The 11,208-nt window shown below is 46.8% G+C and overlaps 1 protein-coding gene across 1 annotated transcript in view; it reads right to left on the bottom strand.

Moving 5' to 3' along the window:
• Window positions 1-11,208, bottom strand: part of nedd4l (NEDD4 like E3 ubiquitin protein ligase) — a 79,711-nt gene that overhangs the window by 52,259 nt on the left and 16,244 nt on the right. The window contains 6 exon segments of the mRNA XM_070449576.1: window positions 2,678-2,758; window positions 2,927-3,139; window positions 3,380-3,515; window positions 4,143-4,303; window positions 7,925-8,033; window positions 8,503-8,564. Coding sequence (XP_070305677.1) covers window positions 2,678-2,758; window positions 2,927-3,139; window positions 3,380-3,515; window positions 4,143-4,303; window positions 7,925-8,033; window positions 8,503-8,564 — 762 coding nt within the window.

Below are 11,208 nucleotides of genomic sequence, written 5' to 3'. Positions count from 1 at the left end.
ACGGGTACAGCCTCAGTGTTCACGGGTACAGCCTCAGTGTTCACGGGTACAGCCTCAGTGTTCACGGGTACAGCCTCAGTGTTCACGGGTACAGCCTCAGTGTTCACAGTAAACACGCGCCAGAAGATGCACAGAATTTCCACAATGTTCAAGTTTGCACTCAGTAAACCTGAAATTTGCTCAGTGACGACATTTTGTTTGAGGAAACATTGCCGACAACTAAGTTTCACCCCGGGCGAGGCAGAGAGGGGTCAACTGTACAGGGCTGTTCCAAACCAATTACATGTAGCTTCCTTCCCTCCCTTCTGCAATAACTGAGGTAGTCTCACACACTGTCCACGTCAAGGACCATTTAAAAACAGCCTTTTCACAGCTTATTTGTATAGACATACTTTCATCCGTCTGAGGGATAGTGCACTCCACAGCAAGAGAAACACTGCCCAGTCAGGGGAAGAATTACATAACCAACCAACCATGCTCAACCTACACATTCCTTTTCATTCCCAGGAAAGTGTGTCAAACCAAACCGGTATATGGGACAGATTGAGCTACATGTGGAAACTGAAATCTTCCCTTTGACACCAGACCTGGGTTCATAGTATCCAAATCCAAATACTTAAGATGTACGTAATTGAGCTTGCATGGTGCAATGGAACCAATAGAGTAGTCTTCCACTCCAGGTAGGCTAGAGCAAACACTCATAGTACTTTGAAAGATTTCAAATATTATATGAACCCAGATCTGCAACCTACACACGCCTCCTAAGAAAGTGTGTCAAACCACAGAAACATGTGGTGACTGAATTTAGCCTCTGACTGTGACAAATCCAGTCTAGAAAAAGCCTCATTCTGCTACAGTTGTAAAACCCTAGCTACCCACTCATTCTACTTAACACTCATTCAGATCCTGTTGTTGTAAAACCCTACCCACTCACTCATTCAGGTCAGTGAGATAAAAGGCTGACATCAGCACCTGTGTTTTTCCCTTCAGAAGCCCTGGCTCCCTGGGCTACTGTGACTCAGATCTCTGTCTAGGATGTGTTTGATTAGGAAGGATAGAATTACTGCCACTGTTACAGAAACACAGAGCCTGACACTGCAGAGTGAATCACCACCAGGCAGTAAGGAATCACAACAAGCAGAGAGGAGGAGGGGAGAGGAGGAAGACAGCAGAGAGGTGAGAGAACAGAGGAAGACAGACAGGAGACGAGAGCCGAAGAGAGACAGAGGAGAGCAGGAAGGAAGAACAAAGCAGGAGAGGAGGAAAGAAAGGGGAAAAAACCGGGAGACTAAGACAGCAGGAGAGGGGAAGAGAACTCGGAGGAAGACAGCAGAGAGGGAAGAGAACCGGAGGAAGACAGCAGGAAGAGGGAGAGACAGGAGGAGACAGCAGGAGAGGGAAAGAACAGGAGGAAGACAACAGGAGAGGGAAGAGAACAGGAGGAAGACAGCAGGGAGGGGAGAGAACAGAGGAAGACAGCAGAGGGAAGAACAGGAGGAAGACAGCAAGGAGAGGGGAGAGAACAGGAGGAAGGAACAGCAGGAGAGGGGAGAGACAGGAGGGGGAAAGACAAAGGGGAAGGGAGAGACGGAGAAGAAGGAGAGGGGAAAGGAGGAAGACAACAGGAGAGGGGAGAGAGAACAGGAGGAAGACAACAGGAGAGGGAGAGACAGGAGGAAGACACAGGAGAGGGAAGAGAACAGGAGGAAGACAGCAGGAGAGGGGACGAGAACAGGAGGAAGACAGCAGGAGAGGGAAGAGAACAGAGGAAGACAGCAGGAGAGGGAAGAGAAAGGAGGAAGACAACAGGAGAGGGGAGAGAACAGGAGGAAGACAACAGGAGAGAGGGAGAGAAGACAGGAGGAGACAACAGGAGAGGGGAGAGAAACAGGAGGAAGACAACAGGAGAGGGGAGAGAACAGGAGGAAGAACAGGAGAGGAAAAGAGAACAGGAGAAGACAGTAGAAGCAGGAGAAGAGGGAGAGAACAGGAGGAAACCCAGGAAGAGGGAAGAGAAAAGGAGGAAGGACAGCAGGAGAGGGGAGAGAACAGGAGGAAGACAACCGGAGAGGGAAGAGAAACAGGAGGAAAGACAACAGGAACGAGGGGAGAGAAAGGAGGAAGACAACAGGAGAGAGGAGAGAAACGGAGGAAGACAACAGGAGAGGGGAGAAGAACAGGAGGAAGACAACAGGAGAGGGAGAGAACAGGAGGAAGACAGCAGGAGAGGGAAGAGAACAGGAGGAAGACAGCAGGAGAGGAAGAGAACAGGAGGAAGACAGCAGGAGAGGGAGAGACCAGGAGGAAGACAGCAGGAGAGGAAGAGAACAGGAAGGAAGACAACAGGGAGGGGAGAGAAACAGGAGGAAGACAACAGGAGAGGAGGAAGACAGCAGGAGAGGGGAGAGGAAAGGAGGAGAGGAACATGGAGAGAGGAGAGGGGGGAGGACAGGAGGAGGGGCCAGGAGGGAAGGACAGGTGGGGAGGAGAGGACAGGAGGAAAGGAGAGGACAGGAGGAAAGGAGAGGACAGGAGGAAAGGAGAGGACAAGTGGCGAGGAGAGGAGAGGACCGGAGAACAGAAAGAGCTGCCTGTGTAGTAAAGGAATCGGACGGCAGAGGTGGAAGAACAGAGGAGAGCAGGAAGAGGAGGAGAAGAAGGAGTGTGTGTATCGTACCGCTGGAGGAGGAGGCTGGGCCTGGTCACTGACCCCATCTGTCATACTGGAGGAGCGCAGCCTGGAGGACAGATGACTCTGCTGAGGGGAGACGGAGGGAAGGAGGGATTGTTTTCTTAAGACTTGTCTTCTCATCTTTTTGGCTACAAGAACAAATGTTTTCACACATACTGGAATGGTGCTAATTGAATGAGGTTAAAAAGTGCTGAATTTGCCTCTAACAGATTCAAACTGGTCAAGAATTCTCACCACAGCAGAGGCGTGGCTGGGGGCGGCCACCTCTCCGTTGATGTCAGGCGGGGGGCCGGATGGGGTTGGAGAGAGAGAGAGGTCCAGGTTGATCTCCTCTGAGAACTCCTGGAGGGGCGGGGGGGCAGGCGTTTGGGGGATGGCCGTCGCCATTGAGGAGGAGGGGCCAGGTAGGGGGCCGTCTGGACTCTCTTCAGTGATTGGCTCCCATGACTGTGCAGAGAGAGAGAGGGGGAGAGCGCGCGAGAGTATGTACTGTACCACTGACTAGTTTGGAAAGTCCTTCTGTATTCTGCAGTAAAGATAAGGCATTTATCCATTTATCCATTAACCTATTTTAAGTAACAATGTAGGCGTAATATTGTCCTGGTATGTAGCAATAGATGACCTTGGATTTAAGAAGATCTTGATTAAAACATATTGTACAGTCGAGGGGTCAAAGGTCAGACTCACATCTTCCATGTCTCTGGGTTCTGTGTGTTCGTTCTCCAGGTCTTCAGAGATGTGTCGTCTGGACCTGAAAACCCGGTGGGCCTGGATGCTGTTCGCCCGCTGTTGATTGTCATTCTCCACCTCCGAAATATCATCCCTGTAGAGAAGAGATAATTAACATTTTACATGTTGGTGCACAAAGAGAACAAGAGAGGACCTAGTACTGAGCCCCGGGGGACACCAGAAGACCTAGTACCGAGTCCCGGAGGACACCAGAAGACCTAGCACCGAGCCCTGGGGGACACCAGAGGACCTAGCACAGAGCCCTGGGGGACACCAGAGGACCTAGTACAGAGCCCCGGGGGAACACCAGAGGACCTAGTACAGAACCCGGGGGACACCAGAGGACCTAGTACAGAGCCCTGGGGGACACCAGAGGACCTAGTACAGAGCCCTGGAAGACACCAGGAACCTAGTACAGAGCCCTGGAGGACACCAGAGAGACCTAGTACAGAGCCCTGGGGGACACCAGAGGACCTAGTACAGAGCCCTGGGGACACCAGTGGACCTAGTACAGAGCCCTGGAGGACACCAGTAGACCTAGTACAGAGCCCCTGGGAGGAACACCAGAGAACCTAGTACAGAGCCCTGGGGGACACCAGAGGACCTAGTACAGAGCCCTGGAGGACACCAGAGGACCTAGTACAGAGCCCTGGGGGACACCAGAGGACCTAGAGCAGTTCTGATAACTGTGTGTAAAGATAACGTAGCTGTGTATACATACACGTTACTGGGTCGTTTCCACTGTGTATAGCGGTTGTTGTGGTTGACGTAGTAGGTTCTGCCCAGGTTATCAACCTTCTCCTCCCATCCTGGGGGCAGTGGGGGCTGGACCGCCTGGGGCCTCTGGACGCTGGGATCGGCAGAGTCGTTCACCTCCCAGCCCTGAGAAGCAAAAGCACAGGAGGAGAGTGCTCAAAGATTTAGACAGAGAGAGAGACACGGCACAGCCAGGAAACAAAASACAGCTCTTTCCTTTTGGTGTACCTTACATTCCACTGTCTGTCTGAGATCTCGCAAGAAGGTTGGAGACATTAGATTTTCACTTCTATTTTTTTTCCAGTTCTCCTGCTAAATGTTAGCCTGGGTACCCGTCTGTTTAGCTACAATTACAMTCTAACTCTGTGTCATATGCCAAAGATGTTGAGCAAGACAAAGAGYGGAATGACGGCTAAACAGACGGGTACCCAGACTAGCTATACGTCACCCTAKCTAGGCCTCATTTTACTGAGTGAAAAACTATAAGCCATCTTGCCTCTCTCTCTCTCTCTTACTCAGATTAAGTCACTGGCACACAGAAGCATACAGAAACACACACTTTAATTTTCCATTCGATCAGACTTTTGAAAATGGAAGGAAGTGGGGAAGTGAGTGAGCGAGTGAATGGTGTTTCCAGAACGAGAGGCCAGACCAGAACAGACGTTTTCTCCAGACTCCCTGTTGGCAGTATCAGACTTTTGTTACTCCACCTCCACAACTGTATGTATATGTATGTATATACAGTACCACTCAAAAGTGTGGACACACCTACTTATTCAAGGGCTACATTGTAGAATAATAGTGAAGAYATCAAAACTATGAAATAGCACATATGGAGTCATGTAGTAACCAAAGTGTTAAACCAATAAAAAATGTATTTATATTTGAGATTCTTCAAAGTAGCCACCCTTTGCCTTGATGACAGCTTCGCACACTCTTGGCATTCTCTTAACCAGCTTCACCTCGAATGCTTTTCCAACAGTCTTGAAGGAGTTCCCATATATCCTGAGCACTTGTTGGCTGCGATCCAACTCATCCCAAATCATCTCAACTGGGTTGATGTCGGGTGATTGTGGAGGCCAGGTCATCTGATGCAGCATTCCTTCACTTTCCTTGGTCAAATTCCCCTTACACAGCCTGGAGGTGTGTTGGGTCATTATTCTGTTGAAAAACAAAGTATAGTCCCACTAAGCGCAAACCAGATGGGATGGCGTATCGCTGCAGAATGCTGTGGTAGCTATGTCAATAAAGTGTGCCTTGAATTCACCTGTGTCACCAGCAAAGCAACCCCACACCTCCTCCTCCATGCCTCACAGTGGGAACTGCACATGCAAAAAATTATCCATTCACCTTCTCTGCGTCTCACAAAGACACGGTTGGAACCAAAAGTCAAACATTTCTACTCATCAGACCAAAGGACTGATGTCCACCGGTCTAATGTCCATTGCTTGTGTTTCTTGGCCCAAGCAAGTCTCTTCTTCGTATTGGTGTCCTTTAGTAGTTGTTCCTTTGCAGCAATTCGACCATGAAGGCCTGATTCACACAGTCTCCTCTGAACAGTTGATGTTGAGATGTGTCTTGAACTCTGTAAAGCTTTTATTTGGGCTGCAATTTGTGAGGCTGGTAACTCTAATGAACTTATCCTCTGCAGCAGAGGTAACTCTGGGTCTTCCTTTCCTGTGGCGGTCCTCATGAGAGCCAGTTTCATCATAGCGCTTGATGGTTTTTGCAACGATACTTGAAACCTTCAAAATTCTTAACATTTTCCGGATTGACTGACCTTCATGTCTTAAATTAACGATGGACTGTCATTTCTCATTTGAGCTGTTCTTGCCATAATATGGACTTGGTATTTTACGAAATATTCTGATTTGTTTAACACTTTTTTGGTTACTAAATGATTCCATATGTGTTATTTCATAGCTGATGTCTTGACTATTATTCTACAATGTAGAAAATTGTAAAAATAAAGAAAAACACTGGAACAAGTTGGTTTATCCAAAATGTTGACTGGTACTGAATATTTTTTCCCTCATCAATCTACACACTATACCCCATAATGACAAATCAAAAACAGGTAGATTTTTTTTCTTCAAATTCAACACAGAAAAACCTTATTTACRTMAGTATTCAGACCCTTTGCTATGAAACTCGAMATTGAGCTTAKATGCATCCTGTTTCCATTGATCATCGTTGAGATGTTTTTAAAACTTGGAGTCCACCTGTGGTAAATTCAATTGATTTGACATGGTTTGTAATGGCACACAACCGTTTATATAAAGGTCCCACAGTTGACAGTGCATGTCAGAGCAAAAACCAAGCCATGAGGTCGAAGGAATTGCCCGTAGAGCTCCGAGACAGGATTGTGTCGAGGCACAGATCTTGGGAAGGGTACCAAAACATTTCTGCATTGAAGGTCCCCAAGAACACAGTGGCCTCCATCATTCTTAAATGGAAGAAGTTCGGAACCACCAAGACTCTTTCCTAGAGCTGGCCATCTGGCCAAAATGAGCAATCAAGGGGAGAAGGGCCTTGGTCAGGGAGGTGACCAAGAACCTGATGGTCACTCTGACAGAGCTCCAGAGATCCTCTGTGGAGATGGGAGTACATTCCAGAAGGACAACCATCTCTGCAGTACTCCAACAATCAGGCCTTTATGGTAGCGTGGTCAGACGGAAGCCACTCCTTAGTAAAAAGGCACATGACAGTCCGCTTGGAGTTTGCCAAAAKGCACCTAAAGACTCTTAGATCATGAGAAACAAAATTATCTGGTCTGATGAAAACAAGATTGAACTATTTGGCCTAAATGCCAAGCATCACATCTGGAAGAAACCTGGCACCATCCCTATGATGAAGCTTGGTGGGAGACTAGTCAGGATCGAGGGAAAGATGAATGGAGCAAAGTACAGAGATCCTTGATGAACACCTGCTCCAGAGTGCTCAGGACCTCAGACTGGGGCGAAGGTTCCCCTTCCAACAGCACACAGCCCAGACAACGCAAGAGTGACTTCAGGACAAGTCTCTGAATGTCCTGGAGTTACCCAGCCAGAGCCCGGACTTGAACCCGATCGAACATCTCTGGGGAGACCTGAAAATAGCTGTGCAGCAATGCTTCCCATTCAACCTGACAGAGCTTGAGAGCATCGGCAGAGAAGAATGGGAGAAACTCCCCAAATACAGGTGTGCCAAGCTTGTAGCTTGTAGCGTCATACCCAAGAAGATTCTAGGCTGTAATCGCTCCCAGARGTGCTTCAACAAAGTACTGAGTAAAGGGTCTGAATASTTTTGTAAATGTGATATTTCAGTTCYTTTTTTATTTTATTATAAATTTGCCAAAATTTCTTTAAACCTGTTTTTGCTTTGTCATTATGGGGTATTGTGATGTCATTATGGGGTATTGTGTGTACGTAGATTGATGAGGGGGGRAAAGTATTCAATCCATTTTAGAATAAGGCTGTAACGTAACAAAATGTAGAAAAAGTCAAGGGGTCTGAATACTTTCCGAATGCACTGTATGTAGGGAAATTATATTATTTTCAAAAAATCAGGACTGTACTGAATTTGTTAAAATGCTTTTAAGCATAACGGTTAGGTTTAGGGTTTGGGGTTAAGGTTAGGGGTTTTGGGGTTAAGGTTAGGTTTAGGCTTAGGCTTAGGCTTAGGGAAAACACATTTTTACTCCCCAAAAAGTCCTGACATTTCACATTAAAAAAAGCTGTGCGCTTGTGCGTGTCCCTATCTTCTTACCTCCGCCTCCTCCCTGGTAATCCCTTCAGTGGTCTCTTCCTCCGGACTTCCAGTCTTTGGCAGGTAGGCCATCTTTAGCCGTAGATAACCCTTCACCCGGGACTTATGGCTGGAGACAGAAGAGAACACCAAAATGGCAGTTAGCTGGGAGTTATTCAAAAGAAACCAGAGGTAGAAATAGATGGTTTTACCCAGCCATGAATTTCAGAGAGTTGGGCGATGATGCATTTAAAATGACACTACAACATGCCCTGTTAGCGCCCCATAAACAATACATGGGGAATATTTTAACAATGCTATTTAAGTGAATGTCTAGAATTAGAATGATATTTGGAATTCAACAGAAACCAGAGAGGTGGAATGACAACAGTCTTAGCTAACAATGATTACAGTACAGTTACTTTAAACCAAATACCATAATGACATAAGCCTGTAGTTTCAGTGATATCTAACCATGAATCTCCTTTGGATTAGCAACAACAGGTGGACATTGTTTGTGGGTAACTTGAGTGTGTGTGTCAATGTGTGTCAATGTGTGTGTAGTTCCCTGTCACCTTCGTCGGTAGTCTGGAACTGACCTTCGTGGTCGTAGGAGGAAATCTTTAAACGTGTACGGCCGCTCCATCGTAGGGTCCTCGGTCTACAACACAAAGACACATCAATCAATCAATCGATCGAATGCATTTAAAATCCCTTTTTATACTAGCGGTTGTCAAAGTGCCTTACAGTAACCCGGCCTAGACACCGAAACGCAAGCCAAGTTTACAGACATGAAAGCATGTAGCTATAAAATAGAAAAACCACACTGTCCATCACATAAACACATTGTCAGACCGGAGCCAAATACATTATGTCAAATACATGTGATATGCTTGACCGGTACAATCTGTCCACCAAGCACACTAGTTAAGCTAGCCGGAATCAAGCACACTAGTTAAGCTAGCCGGAATCAAGCGCACAGCAAATATTTGAGAGGATTTGCCAGATTAAGTATTTCTCCCAGGTCTGATTTAGATGCAGTACATGAAAACATTATGTTGTAGCTATGAAATAAAAAGCCACACACTGTCATTCCATCACATGAAGATAAACCTTTTGGTAACCGTCCTGTTGAACTGATTAACGAATGTCTCCCGTTTCTTAGTTAACAGCGTGCGTGCGTGCGTATGCAGAGTAGACCCTCTCCTGTTTCATAGTTAACTAACAGCCTTGTGTGATAAACTCAGAGGTAAAGTGGACTGACATACCAGTCAGTACTGGCTGAGGTTTAAGCAGCTATGAAACTCGAACCCTGTAGACTAAAAGTCTGGTGTGTTGGGGGTTTGTAGAGAGACGTTGAATCCCAAATAAACTCGAAGACAAGATACTTGTGTCGATCTGAGAGGACCGGATAGGTGTAAGTGATATGAGGACCGGATAGGTGTAAGTGATATGAGGACCGGATAGGTGTAAGTGATATGAGGACCGGATAGGTGTAAGTGAATATGAGGGACCGGATAGGGTGTAAGTGATATGAGGACCGGATAGGTGTAAGTGATATAGGGACCGGATAGGTGTAAGTGATATGAGGACCGGATAGTGTAGTGATATGAGGACCGATAGGTGTACGTGATATGAGGACCGGATAGGTGTACGTGATATGAGGACCGGATAGGTGTACCGTGATATGAGGACCGGTAGTAGGTGTACGTGATATGAGGACCGGATAGGTGTAAGTGATATGAGGACCGGATAGGTGTAAGTGATATGAGGACCGGATAGGTGTAAGTGATATGAGGACGGATAGGTGTAAGTGGATATTAGGACTGGATAGGTGTAAGCAATATGTATTGCGATTCGATACTAAGATTTTTTGCAAATGGATGTTTCAAACATATTGCTCACCATCGGACTGCTGCAGAGAGACAAGACGAGAGACCAGAGAGACCACCTTTTGATCAGTCAATAAAAGTGCTGAAACAAATTGTCTCCCTATTTAAAAAGAAGCTGAGAACAAGCTATTATGGATTTGGATTTCAGTCTCGGTACAGCCAACTAGCACAAAAATAATATTGCGATTTATCAAACACGATACAATATATTGTCAAATTATATCCCGATATGCAACTATCTTTTCCCCCCATCACTAATAGCTACTAGCCCTGAGTGAAGACAGCACCCGTCAGTGACTAACCCAAGTTAACATGGTAACAGCAGATCACTCGGCTAGTAGCTAGACAGTACCCGTCAGTGACTAACCCAAGTTAACATGGTAACAGCAGATCACTCAGGGCTAGTAGCTAGACAGTACCCGTCAGTGACTAACCCAAGTTAACATGGTACAAGCAGATCACTCAGGGCTAGTAGCTAGACAGCACCCGTCAGTGACTACCCCAAGTTAACATGGTAACAGCAGATCACTCAGGGATAGTAGCTAGACAGTGAAGACAGTACCCGTCAGTGACTACCCCAAGTTAACATGGTAACAGCAGATCACTCAGGGCTAGTAGCTAGACAGTACCCGTCAGTGACTACCCCAAGTTAACATGGTAACAGCAGGTCACTCAGGGCTAGTAGCTAGACAGTACCCGTCAGTGACTAACCCAAGTTAACATGGTAACAGCAGATCACCAGGGCTAGTAGCTAGACAGTACCCGTCAGTTGACTAACCCAAGTTAACATGGTAACAGCAGATCACTCAGGGCTAGTAGCTAGACAGTACCCGTCAGTAACTACCCCAAGTTAACATGGTAACAGCAGATCACTCAGGGCTAGTAGCTAGACAGTACCCGTCAGTGACTACCCAAGTTAACATGGTAACAGCAGGTCACTCAGGGCTAGTAGCTAGACAGTGAAGACAGTACCTGTCAGTGACTACCCCAAGTTAACATGGTAACAGCAGATCACTCAGGGCTAGTAGCTAGACGAGTACCCGTCAGTGACTACCCCAAGTTAACATGGTAACAGCAGGTCACTCAGGGATAGTAGCTAGACAGTGAAGACAGTACCTGTCAGTGACTACCCCAAGTTAACATGGTAACAGCAGATCACTCAGGGCTAGATAGCTAGACAGTACCCGTCAGTGACTACCCAAGTTAACTGGTTAACAGCAGATCACTCAGGGCTAGTAGCTAGACAGTACCCGTCAGTGACTACCCCAAAGTTAACATGGTAACAGCAGATCACTCAGGGCTAGTAGCTAGACAGTACCCGTCAGTGACCACCCCAAGTTAACATGGTAACAGCAGATGACTCAGGGCTAGTAGCTAGACAGTACCCGTCAGTGACTAACCCAAGTTACATGG

The sequence above is a fragment of the Salvelinus sp. IW2-2015 genome, linkage group LG20, assembly GCF_002910315.2.
Source record: "Salvelinus sp. IW2-2015 linkage group LG20, ASM291031v2, whole genome shotgun sequence".
Lineage (NCBI taxonomy): Eukaryota > Metazoa > Chordata > Actinopteri > Salmoniformes > Salmonidae > Salvelinus > Salvelinus sp. IW2-2015.
The sequence above is the reverse complement of the archived record's forward strand: the minus strand, read 5'-3'. Positions and strand labels throughout refer to the sequence as shown.